Source organism: Lissotriton helveticus, chromosome 1_1 (genome assembly GCF_964261635.1).
Source record: "Lissotriton helveticus chromosome 1_1, aLisHel1.1, whole genome shotgun sequence".
Classification (NCBI taxonomy): Eukaryota; Metazoa; Chordata; class Amphibia; order Caudata; family Salamandridae; genus Lissotriton; species Lissotriton helveticus.
In genome coordinates this window covers 1,082,306,712-1,082,319,991 of record NC_136057.1, presented here as the reverse complement: position 1 = coordinate 1,082,319,991, position 13,280 = coordinate 1,082,306,712, and the positions used below count along the sequence as shown (strand labels likewise).

General features: G+C 48.2%; 1 protein-coding gene across 5 annotated transcripts in view; it reads left to right on the top strand.

Annotated features, from left to right (window-relative positions):
• Nucleotides 1-13,280, top strand: part of CFAP54 (cilia and flagella associated protein 54) — a 2,603,731-nt gene that overhangs the window by 847,334 nt on the left and 1,743,117 nt on the right. For all 5 annotated transcript variants that reach the window (XR_013608312.1, XR_013608313.1, XM_078677994.1 and 2 more), the window contains exon 27: nt 7,614-7,736. Coding sequence is in view for 3 of the 5 variants with exons in the window: in XM_078677994.1 (XP_078534120.1) it covers nt 7,614-7,736 (123 nt within the window). In the remaining 2 variants the exon portion in view is untranslated. The remainder of the gene's footprint in view (nt 1-7,613; nt 7,737-13,280) is intronic.

Genomic DNA, 13,280 nt, shown 5'->3' with positions numbered 1-13,280 from the left:
TCTCCTCCCACTGTGGCAACCGAGGAAGAGGGTTCTTTTGTAATGGTGGTCCGGAGGGCGGCTGAGGTTCTTGACCTAAAGCTGCCCATGGCTCAAGTTAAAACAAATGTTTTGATGGAGGTGCTTCAGCCGGGTGTATCTCCTTCAGAACCCTTACTTCCCTTCGATTAAGCCCTCAGTGATGTCCTACTTGAGACCTGGGGCAAGCCCTGCATAGGCGCTCCTGTGAACAGGGCCATTGCTAACCGCCATCACCTCACTCCAGGGGACCAAGCCTTCCTCTCCAAGTCACCCTACCCCTGAGAGTCTGGTGGTCCAGGCCTCAATGTTCCAAATCAATCCCAGCGCATTTCTTACCACACCACCAGATAAAGAATCCAAGAGGCTGGATACCTTCAGAAAGAGGATTTTTTTTTGTGCCAGTGTGGCACTGCAGTCCGTGAACACTGCATGCTTAATGGCCGCTATTCCCATACCGTGTGGCATTCGGTTGCATAAGTGCTGCTTATGGTCCCAGATCAGGCCCAGGCCATACATTTCCAAGCTATTGCTGATGGGCAAGACACAGCAAAGTTCACAATCAGATGTGGGTTGGATACAACTAACTCAATGGGCAGAGCCCTTGCTTCTTCTGTGTCATTTCACCATCACACCTGGTTGAAGAATACTGGCTTTTTGGGGGATGACCAAGCCTTACCCATGGACATGATCTTCAATGGAACCAGCCTCTTTGAAGGCAAAGCGGACTTGGCCATGGAGAGAGATTCAACAGTAGGGCCCCTGCTAGGTCTTTTGAGCTCTCTGTGGCCCCACAACAGCTTTATTCTGCTTTCAGCCCCTTCTGTGGTTATGGTATGGGTAATCAGCTGCACCCTTTCCTGCCAGCCACCAGGGACAGCAGGCTCTGTCCTTTCTCGTGGCCACGAATGTTGGGTGCGGATCCTCCGCTTAGGTGGAAGAGCGTCACCCCACTGCTAGCAGAGCAGAAAAAAAAGAAACATAAAATGATAATAACCTCATTATTATCATTTTATTTTTCTTTGCTACAGGGCTGGGTTAGGGCGGGGCGGGCCTGAGGAAACAGGGGGCGGATGGACTTCAAGTGTGCATGACTGCTTGTCCGGCCATCTCGGGCAGGCCATACAGTCATTCGCACTTAGTATCTTCCCCACCAGGCTTTAATGCACAGCCTGGTGAGGAACATGCACAGTCTCCCTGTCCCGGTCTGAGCACCGAACCATGGCACTCAGACCAATCACAACACTGCATTGCAGCGTTGTGAATGGCTATGGGTAGCCTGGGTGCTTCCTGGTTCAGACCAAAGAAGAGCGGCAACTGTATACAGTTGGCCAGGAACATTATCAGTTTGCTGTGCTCTCCTTTGACCTTAATAGTGCCCCTCGGATGTTCCCCAGAGTGATGGCGGTCATTTCAGCTCACTTGTGGAGGTCAGGGGTTGCAGTCTTCCCCTACCTCGTCAACTAGCTGTTGAAGGCAGGCTTGCCCCAGGCAGTCTCCCCCCACCTTCAGACTACGGCTGACCTCTTGCACTCTTTGTGGCTCACTATCAACGTGCCAAAATCACACCTCAGAATCTCCCTTTCTTCAGAGCTGTTCTGGATACAGTGCAGTTTTGGGGATTATCCTCTGGAACAGCGAGTACAGGATATTTGGGCAACAATTCCAATGTTTCAGCCTCTATCCTTGATTTCAGTGAGACTGACTGCTGAGCCTCATTGCCTCCTGCATCCTGTTGGTAAAGCATGCCTGTTGGTATATGTGGGACTGTGCAGTAGGACTTGAGTGCGCACAGCATATGGGAATCTCTCTGACCTGGTCTAGATATCAGAGGAAACTGCAAAAGACCTGCAGAGGGGGCTCAAGGACCGTGATTGGGTCAATGTCCGACTTCTCTCTCTTCCCCACATCTGTAGTGACAGATGTGTTTTTTCTGGGCCAGGGCTGCCAAATGGGAGAAGTAGCGATCAGAGTCCTCTGGTCTCCAGTGAAGTCTCAGCTCTGCATCGGTCTGTTGGAACTAAGAATGATCTGTCTTGTATCGAAAGCCTTGCCTCCTTCCTTCAAGGGTAGGCTATTTCAGCTGTTCCCAGACCGTACCACCGTCATGTAGCAATGCAACAAACTGGGAGGTGTGGGGTTGTGTACCCTTTGTCAAGAGGCCCTGCATCTCTGGACATGGCTAGAACTGCAGGGTATATTCCTGGTGGGCATGCTTTCTGAATGCCAGAGCAGGCAAACTCAGCAGTCGTTGCCTAGCGGCTCAAGAATGCCATGTTTATCTGGCGGTGGCGCAAGTTCTCTTCCAAGGAGAACCTTAGTTAAATATGTTAGTCACCACTGAGAATGTGCAAGGTAAGCACTTTTGCATGTTGGAGTTTCCAAGACGGCTCTCCCTCAAAGATGCATTTCGCCTCCAGTGGAGCTTAGGACTCCGATACACCTTTCCGCCGATACCACTCCTGTCCATAGTTCTCAAGAAGATCAAGAACGACTGGGCCCAAGTCTTTCTAGTGGCTCCAGACTAGGCACAGAGACTATGGTACCCTGAACTCCTGAGCATGAGCATCTATCACTCAGTCAGGCTGCCTCCTCTGGAAGATCTTCTGTTGCAGCAACAGGGCAGGGTACTGTACCCAATCCTATCCACTCTCCTTCTTCATTCATGGATATTGAGCGGCAACATTTAAGAGTGTTGATCTCCCTCTCAAAGTATGTGATGTCATTCTGGCATCCAGTCATTCTTCTACCAAAACCATCTACTTCTCCCGATGGGATAAGTTTGTAGCTTGGTGTACAACGTAACAGGTTGATCCTCTGCCTGCACCCTTGCATGTAGTCCATCTATTTGTTCTGTCCCTGGCCTAGTAAGGCTTTGCTTTGGGCACAATTAAGGGATATTTGTCCGCCATTTCCACCTTTCTACGATTACTGGACCAAACTTCCCTATTTGTCACCTGTTGTCACTAGATTCCTTAAAGGTTTGCAGAATGTTTCTAAGCACGCCCCTCATTATGCCTCAGTGGGACTTGAATTTAGTTCTCACTATCCTAATTTGTTCCCCTTTTTTGAGCTGATGCACAATTGCCCTCTACAGCTCCTAACTCTGAAAACTGTTTTCCTTGTGGCAATAACATCTGCCAGGAGGGTTAGTGTTAGACCTGGCACCATTCGCATGGGTCTCCCTTCCATTTTTATGCTGTTGCCTCTTATGTTTTTGTTGGTTTTAGTAGCTTTTGGGCACTGTGCCACTGCTATTCAGGGCCATAGTGCAAGTGCTTCCTATGATAAATTGATGTATGGATTAGTGACTCCATGATTGGCTTGTTTGGTTTACTGTCAGACCCTAGTACAGTGCACTGCGTGTGCCACGGCGTGTAAATCAAATGCATGCTGCTGGTTGGCTTGCAGCACTGATTGTGCCACCCACCATAGAAGCTTGTAAAGTGTGTCTCAGGCCTGCCATTGCAGAGCCTGAGTGCAGTCTGGTACTGCCATGTTGACTGGGCAAGTGCACCCACTTGCCAGTCCCTGAACCTTCCCTTTTATACATATTAGTCACCCCTAGGTAGGCCCAAGGGCAGGGTGCATTGTGGGTAAAAGGTAGGACATGCCGACATGCCCTGATGTGTGTGGCATGCCCTAATAGTAAATTACAGCAATTTTTGTTTTTCACTATTGCAAGGCTACCTGTTCCCCATAGGCCAAAATGGGCAGTTTGATTATAACATCTTATAATCCTAACTGACTCAGGGAACTAGGTAGAAATTTGAGTTTAGTATTCCTGAACTCAGAATGATAAAATACATCTTTTAGTGAAGTTGGTTTTAACATTCTGTGTTTGAAAATACCACTTTTAGAAAGTAGGTATTTTCTTGCCTAACTATCTAAGCCTGCCTCTGCTAGGTTGTGTATTCCTTGTCTGGAGTTTGAGTGACAGGGGCTGTGGGATTTCAGGAGACAGGGTGAGTCAGCACAGGGCTAAATAGAGAGATCTGCATGCAGATGGGAGGGAGGAGTTCCACCTGGGACCTAACTAGGGCTGTTCCTTCTCTCCACAATGCTGGCTCCACCTCCTGTGGTGCGTCTAATGTCCCTGGCCTACACTGTTAAAGGAAAGAATGAGTCTTGTCCACAATGTGCTCCATGACTGAACAGAACTGGTTTGGACTAGGCAAAGGCCTCTCTGCCTTCAGAGAACAAAGGGAAAATTAGTATAAATATTGGGACCCAGACCCAAGAACTTTAGATCACTTCTGGGAATCAAGATAAACCTTTGCTGAGGAGAAGAAGCTGAAGTAGGAGAATACCCCTGTGCTGTGTGTTTGGGGGTTGGCCTGCAGTGGTTACTTAATTGCCAAAGAAAGGGGGAAAGGACTGAGTGTGCTTATTATCAACTTGAAGAAGAATCTCCAAGGGTTTGAACTAGTGCTTGCCTCCTGCCTGAAGTCTCAGGGATACAAGACTTCACCAACCAGCTCCCTCCTGAATTCCCTTTCTGGGAATTGAAGTGCCTGCTGTTGTGCTGGGCCTTCTGAGAGACTGCGTGTCGCTGGGAGCTGGAAGCACGATGCAATGACAAGAAGCGTGTTGCCACCGCAGCAGCTGTTGTCGCATCGCCGAAGAAGCTAGCCGCTGCTGCCACTGTCATCATAGCATTGCTGAAGCGCGGCGCATCACCGGAGAAGCGTGCCGCCATCGCAGAGGTTGCCATCGCATCCCCGGAGTAGCACGTCGCAGGGCCTATCGCAGCTCCAAAGATAATTGATTCGCCGATCGGCTGTCTGGCGTGCAAGCATCGCATCAAGACGCCATTTTGTCTCATTGCACCGGACAAGAGTATCGCATCGAGGTGACATCTTGTCGCATCGCACCGGAAAGCAGTAAGAAACCGACGCATCCCTTCCCCACACAGTAAGGAAGCAAGCATCAACTCCCCTGCGCCGCAGTAAGGAACCGATGCATCCACTCCCCTGCATGTAAGGAACTAATGCATCACCTTCCCTGCGACCCTTTTGTTTTCTTTGCGTTACGCATTCAAGGTACATTGAGAGTAAAGTGTCGCATTTTCAACTTGAGAGAACTGAGCTTTTTATAACATTCTAGAGTCTAGTTTTGAGTACAGTATTGTGGATTTTTTACGTTTGGTCTTGTGTTAAGTCTATATAAAAATACTTATTTTTATAATACAGCCTGTGTGGTGTCCATCTATAGTGTTGTTACTGTATTACTGTATGCGTTCACAAATGCTTTACACACTGCCTCTGAGATAAGCCTGCCTGCTCATGCCAAGCTACCAAGGGGGTGAGCAGGGGTTATTTTAGGAGTGTAGCCCCTTACCCTGACTAGACGTAAGGGTTCCTATTTGGTTAAAGGTACCTACCTCTGCCAACTAGAGACACCCAAATTTAACAGTTAGCGAATTGTAGGTGATTTCATTTAACCATCCCCGCATTTTGCCCATTTGGTCCTCCAGAATTTCTTAGTTTGAAACATTGTGTAGACTCACCTCCGAGGAATGATTGCTTTGGTATCTATTCTAAGGTAAGGAATCTGTGGCTAGAAGTCTCTATCAGATGAACAAGTTACTTACCTTCTGTAATACTTTATCTGGTAGAGACCCTATGTAGCTGCAGATTCTTTACAGACCATCCCATCTTCCTCATTCTGCGACCTGTCTTCTCACATTTTGAGATTTTTGGGACCTCAACTTGGCTCTGTGCTTCTTGTGTGGAAAAAATAGTCAAGAACTAAGGTCAGTGTGCTGGAGTGGCGTCTATATTGGCACTGTGCACATCACTTCTGGCACAGGCTATGCCACGAAGAACTGAAAGACACCATTTTGTGGCATGCAAGGGGATTGCTCTGATGCCAGGGAATATTCTAAGGCAATGAATCTGCGACTAGATAGAGTCTCTACCAGAGAAATCATTACTGTTAATGCTAATATCTCCCAAATGCACTGGGCTTTTTAAGTTGTTTGGCAAGGCAAAGTGGGCCCATATCTTCTATGACTATACACATTCACTATGCACTATACACATGCAGATGATCATATAACCAAGAGCAAAGGCTCATTTAGACATGACTGGAATATGTTGAGCAAAGTTGAGGAAAAGAAGATGACAGTGTTGAAGTCTTTTTTTGGGTGTAAAGCAAATATTGACTCAGACAAATGTGGTCGAGCTGGTGATAGTCTTTGCAGGTACTTGAATAAATCATATGATAAACTTTGTATCTCCTTAGAAGAAACTGGATTATCGCAAACCAAGGCTCCCCCACCACCTCTGCCCAGCTTCATATTCATAAGTAGTCTTAACTGGCAGGAGATTGACAAAGTCAGGCATCAAAGTGTGTTTAAATCATGTTTTTATTTTAATGGAGTTTTATATAGCGCGAACGTGAACCGTGAACCCTTTACATAGCACCAGTTGCATTACAGAGGACACATTCATCATTTTTGTTAGGCACTGGGAGATTAAGTGATTTGCCCAGAATCACAGACTGTTCAGCGTCATTAGCGAGACTCAAACCCGTTTCCCAAGATTCGAGGTTGACTTCCTTAGCCATTAGGCCAACTCCTTTCCCCAATGTTTCAATTAAGGGTAATAGGAGGAGATAGACTTACGTTAGGATGTGATGAAGGATGTCAAGTATTTTTGACCGATGATATTGGATTCAGGTGGGCACCCTGTGAGTCTTTACCAGTAGATGAAGAAGAGACTGGTTTATCATTAGAAACTGAGGACACTGCATCTGAAGACCACCTGAGACTGCTTCTGGTAAAAGACCAGTAAGATAGTAGGTTGAAAGAGAGGTTGAGGTCAAGGAGACAGATTATTGAGGCCTTGAATATGCGTAACCATTTCTATCTCAGTTTATTAGCTGAGGCATAATTGTGATCAAGTTGCAGAAGACTGGCCTGAATAATTATATATGTAAGCCATTTATAGTCTAACCTGTTTTAACTGTACAGCATCCACACTCTACACTTGTCCTTTCTTACTATTGCTCTCCCCTCTTTGTTGGACCTACTATTAGGCACCTCTAAAGTCTATTTTTGATGATTTGAACTCGTCTTACAGTCTTTTTTTTCATTTATTTCCAATGAAGCACATTTTCCATCCTCTGCCATCTCCACTGGCCTCCGTCAGACTGTCATGTCCCTTTCTGATTTCCCCTTTAAAATGTACTCATGCCCTTCCTTAGCATTATTCTTTTGAACTTGTGTCCTGCTGCCTGGCTTGTTTTTCCTTGCCCTCTTTGTGCTCATTCCATCTTTCTCTATTTCTTACTTCTAGTCCCTAATCAATTAAAAACTATTGTGCTTATGCTCATACTATTTTCTCCATGTGCTTCTTTGGTCTATTTACTGTTTTGATGATGTTCCTATTTTTACTGCATTACCTTCTTTGGTGCTTTGGTGTAAGTGATTTGTAAATCCAATGAAATATAAAAAAAATCTATCTAATGGAACTTTTGCGCTTGCTATGTTAGTAGGCAAACTCTTTGCTAGGTTTTATTGAAACGATAATTGTCAACTACTCTCGAAATAATTATATTCACATATGTGTACATTTATTTGATATTTACAGATTCTCATTAAATCCTTGGTTGTACTTCAAGAAATTCCTAGCAGCACCTGGCAAAGGAAACAATCTGCGTGTGTGGACAGTGTGCTGCACATGACTGCTTGCACCGTCTATTACATGGCACAGGTACGTTTGTGTTTTTAATGCAGGGAATAGCCTGTTGTTTCTTATACACATAAATATAGTGAAAGAAACAGTATCAAATATACAGCATTAGCAGTGGAAGGATTTCACATGTAAAACTTGCATTAATCAGTGTACCTCTTCCTTCTACCTGCTTCTTTGGGGATCTGTTGGAACTGGCCCTGTGTGCAAGGTCACTCCCAAACCTTTTGCCTTCCCCTCTCCTGGTTTGCTGAATTCCATTTTTTGTTAGCTTTATGACTCTGTGCACTTTACCACTGCAAACTAGTGCTACACTGTGTACTCTTTCTTAAACATTGTAAAATTGTCTTACACCTGTTTGGAACATTAAATTTACCTAGAAGTGTATAGTAAAGTCGTACTACTTGTACTCTGGGCCGGTAAGTTAAATGCTACTAGTGGACCTGCAGCACTCATTGTGCCACCCACTACAGTAGCCCTTTAACACTTGTCTAAGGCCTGACATTGCAGTCTATAGTGCTGTTATAAACCACCATTTCAGCCTAGCAAAATAAACCTTTTGGTAGGCCTAAACCTTCCTTTTTAATACACCTAAGCCCCCGTAGGGTAAACCCTGGATATCCCAGGGTGCAGTGTATTTTAAAAACAGGACTTTTTGCAGCAGCTCTTCTGAGGAGCTCTGCCTGCCAAAGCAATTTACATGCATTACCTAGCGTGGTGTGGGCGAGAACTTCGGGACGCCAACGGACAGCAAGCCAGATACCATTGATCGCCCTGAGGCGATCCGCTGTTTGCTGTTGCCTTGAGAGCAGTGCCGCCGCATTCACAACCAGTGGGCGAGCTGTGGCCTGGGGCTTGAGCGGCGTGCCCCCTTCTCGCCTGACGACAAAGTCTTGAAGACCCATGGAGTGGGCAAGACTACTGGGTTGTCCACGGGTGGCAGGTTAGCTGTCCTCGACCCCCTGCGGCGACCCTCTTTTTTTGCGGCCTCAGGAGTGGTGTGGCCGAGCACCCAGATGTTGGGCAGAGCCGCGTCCCAAGGCTCGAACCTCCTGCTCCCTCATCCCTGCCTCCAAAGATCAGAGGAAACCTGGTGTGAATGAGACCCCCGGGAAGCCCGCTGACAATGGGGGAGACACCACCATCTGCCCTGGGGTAACCCACTGCTTGATGCAGCCTCGGGAGCAGTCAGTGGGCAGGGCTGTGGCCTGCAGCTGCAGGCTGCTCGCTCTGGCCGCAACCGAAGTACCGCACCTCAGCTGCAGGCGGGCCCCAATGGGGCCAGAGGGGGCAGAACTGGTCCAGAGGGCCGCACAACATTAGTACTGGGACATAAGCCCCACAACAAGTACAAAGAACAGCTGGTGGAACAGCTGCCTCACCAGTGAAGAGAAAGGTGAGGAATGAGACCCTGGGAGGGGTCGGAGAGGCAGAGAGATCCCTAGACAGCGTATGGTTCGGCAACCCGGGACACTGGGGGTGCCAGGCATGGCAACCAGGGTGCTGTAGAGATCTACAGACTGGTTCCAGCATTGAAGAAACTAGGTCCCAACCGTTACCCTGAGACACATCCCCACACATCACACAGGCGCAAGTGGGGACCTATTTAATTGGCAATGAGGTGGCACCCTAGAAGCAGCGCCAGGAGTAGCCCCTTCGTAGGACTGTCCCTGATCACAGCCGCAGGACGCAGTGGCTAGATGCAGGGGCCCATGGAGTGAGAGCTGGCACATCTGGCAAGAGCCCAGGGAGACGGAGGTGATGCTGATCGGGGGAGCTACAGGTCCGGAGGAGCAGACACCAGATCGGACGGAGGATTATGTCCTGGCCAAACCTTAATAATCTATCCTTGTCTTGCCGGTTGCAGCGTTGCCTGCAGGCCAGCGGGCCCCACTGGGTGGATCATTGACGAGATTGGTGCTGGAGGAGGGAGTCACTGGCGATCCGGAGCAGTGGGGAAGTACCGTGTCTGGCGACCCGAGAGCCCTAGAGATATCTAATTGAAAAGTGCTGGCGATCTGGACAGTAGTGAACAGCGACCTGCACTTCTGTGGAGCCCGGCGACTGGCTGGGTAAAAGATGGCATTGGCCCGCTCAAAGAAAGATCCTTCCATAAAATACCACCTGAATAAAACCCACACAAAAAGAAACAAGCCATGCTCTGAGTACCCGCCGCCGGATCCGGCTTGAAAGCCCCTTCAGGTGGCAGCAGACGCCGGAAAGAGGAACCGGTCACACTTTCCTTCCTAGAACAGCTGTTCAGTTCATTAAGGGAAGACTTTGCGGCCCTGCGACAAGAAGTGGCCACCTACATCAAGAATATTAAAACCAACATGTCCATGCTGGTGGACAGAGTGGACTCCCTCGAATGGGCTGGAGACCGCCACAATGAGGAGCTTCATGACCATGAACGGGAACTGTTGGCCCTTAGAGACAAAAACGAGGAGCAGTACTACCGACTCGAGCACTTGGAAAACCGATCCAGAAGATCAAACATCCGCATCCATGGGGTTCCTTTGCAAGCAGACACAGGGAAGTTGGAGGATCTGGTGGTGCACATCTTCCGCCCTGACCCCCATAGTTGGGGGACAAGGACTTTAAATGCTGCCTATCTAAAGTCATCCAGTGGATGAGGGATAACCACCTTAGATGTAACTCCAAAAAAACGGAAGTGCTTCCCATTGGGAAAGATGTGACTTTCCAGCCGGACATGTGGTGGCCAGAGGGAACTACCCACCAGACATGGTCAAGTTACCTAAGAATTTAGGGGTACAGTGTGATACTGCGCTCACTTTTCTCCCACACACGTCGGCTATCACCAGGACCTGCTTCAGCCTTATCAGATCATTAAAGAAATTCTTCGATCTGATTCCACTCCCTGCAAAGAAAACAGTTGCAGTGGCCCTGATTCTCTCGCGCCTGGACTGCTGCAATAGCCTCTTTACAGGAACCAACAAATCCACGATAAGAAAATTGCAGGTGGTCCAAAACGCTGCAGCGTGACTTGTGCTGAGGCTCCCACGTAGAGCCTCAGCATCCGCTGCACTTAAAGCTCTACACTGGCTTCCGATTCACAAGAGAATCCTTTTCAAAATTCTTCTAATTGCATATAGAGCCATGCTGAAATCAGGACCTAAGTATCTCTCAGCACAGTTTTCCTCCTACATCACTACTAGGACTCTTAGGTCCTCGACAGCCAACCTCCTTAAACCTCCTGCCTTTAGACGAATAACAAAAGGAGGAAAAACTGTTGCCGTTCTGGGGACTAAAGCCTGGAATGCACTTCCAGTCAATCTAAGACTACAGAATACAGAGATTCAATTCAGGAAGGCTCTGAAGACATGGGTATATAACACCCCTGATGCTTGCTGTCTTACGATGATTTAACATGTCCACGAGCGAGCACGTCTAGGACCCCCTCTCACCTCTGATCCCTTAGCTCCAGGATACTCCTCGCGGAGTGACAGTTAGCGCTTTATAAATGCCAATTTACATTACATTACATTACATTACATATTCCTGGACCGGTCGCATAGAGCAGGGAGGCTGATTGTGGGCCTTGGTAGACCACAGGACATCTTAACCTGTCACCATTCATATGTACAGAAGGAAATAATAATGTCGGCAACCTACAGCAAATCGGTCATATCCTTTGAGGGCATGCAGATTGGGGTATACCAAGACCTCAATCCTTCACTCTCCCTGGACGGAAAACTCTGAGAACGGCTACAACTTTTTTGAGGGAACAAGGAGTTCGATACAGATGAGGGCATCCTTTCCAACTAATTTTTATTTGGAACAAGGAATCCCATATGATCCGCACACTGGAGGAAGCACATCTGATATTGGGCCTTTCACTAGAAGGTGACGCAGACAACCACCACACCCAGCAACAAGAACAAGACAAGGCGCCTGCACCGGGTTGGACAGAGCCCATCACTGAAACCCATGGATGCTGATCGCCTCAGGGAAAGAGAAGCGCTCTTGCGCGGGCTCCAACAGAAGGAAGAATCCCCAGAAGCTACTGGCTCATAACTGATCATCAGAATGGAGATGCCCCGGTGTGCCTTGCCCCGCCGCGGTGAATCTCTTGGCCACTCACCACATGACTCTGCACCGCTCCACATCCTGTTCTCAAGGGAGGTCCTGAGACAAGTTTCAGAGTTGTTTGTGCCGGTCATCGTTGTGATCTCGACTTCACATAAGCTCACAGGGAGAAGTCCAAGCAGTTGAAGTGCACTTGAACATCTCCGCGCCGGTCTCATTTATTGGACAAGGTGTTGGAGTTATGCCACAAGTCCAGGATCCACTCCCAGGTCATCCCTGTGGAGCCCATGACTGGCACTGGATCAACACCATGCTTTCCTGTGTTTCCTGGAGGCAGAGTGACCCCTGCTCAACTTTGAGAATTTTCTGAGGCCACAAGCCTAATTTCTGGGTGGATGGACTGCTCTGGACTGCCTTCGGCCCCATTGGATTGGGGAGGTCTCCGACTGGGACTCCCAGGCAAGTCCACCCATCGTAGCAGTTGGATCTTCAGGATATGTTGGTGGATCCAAATTGGCCCCATCGGCAACTTCCCGACATCTTCCAGACATCTTCCAAAGACCTTTCAAGTGGCCCCTTTCTTGGCGGTGCAGATTCCATAATGATTCCAGGCTCCATTACGGAGCCAGCTCCAGCATCGATCAGCGCTGGCTCTGGTGCTGACTAGGCACATATGCCTGAATTGGAGATGGTGCCTTATATCCCTGAAAGACCCTCTAAGGAACACAAATGGAGGGAATCAGAGGATTCCAATGGCTACTTTGACACCCTATGAAAGTCCATGGCCGACAGCATCTGGTATGAGGACCTAGCTGACGCCAGTGGTCTGGACACTTTACCAGATACAGTGGCTATGGAGGAAGGGGCTTCTTTTCCAATGGGGGTAGGGCGGCAGAGGTCCTGGACCTCAGTTGCCTACGGTCGAGGTCAAGACCAATGTTTTGACAGAGGGACTTCAGCCCGGGTTGTCCCCATCAGAACCCCTACTATACTTAAGTAAAAAAACCTTGCTGATGTTCTGCTTGGGCCTGTGCCAACCCTGTATTTATATTTCTATTTAAAGCATTTATCGAGCGCGACAGCTGCGCCAGCCAAGGGGCGTCCCGGCGCTAAAAGCAAAGTAGCAGCAGAATACAAAAGAGGGTTTACACAGTAGGAAACAGAAAGGTTTTAATAGCTTTCCTAATTTGAGTGAGATTAGTGGGTAAAGAATTCCAAAGAACAGACGCTCTATAACGAAAGGAGCGACCTCCAGCTCGAACTTTCCTGACGCGAGGGACCCGCAACAAATGTTAGCCCATGGAGCGAAGCTGGCGAGGGGGAACATAGAATGACAGCAAATCTGTCAGTGAGCTTGGAGATACAAGCTTCAGAATTTTGAAAGCTATACAGAGTGCTTTAAACTCAATCCTTTGAGCCACAGGCAGTCAGTGAAGACGGCGAAGACTGCTAGACACTGAGCAGACTCTACGCAGGTCCAGAAGAGCTCTCACTGCGGCATTCTGAACTCTCTGTAGT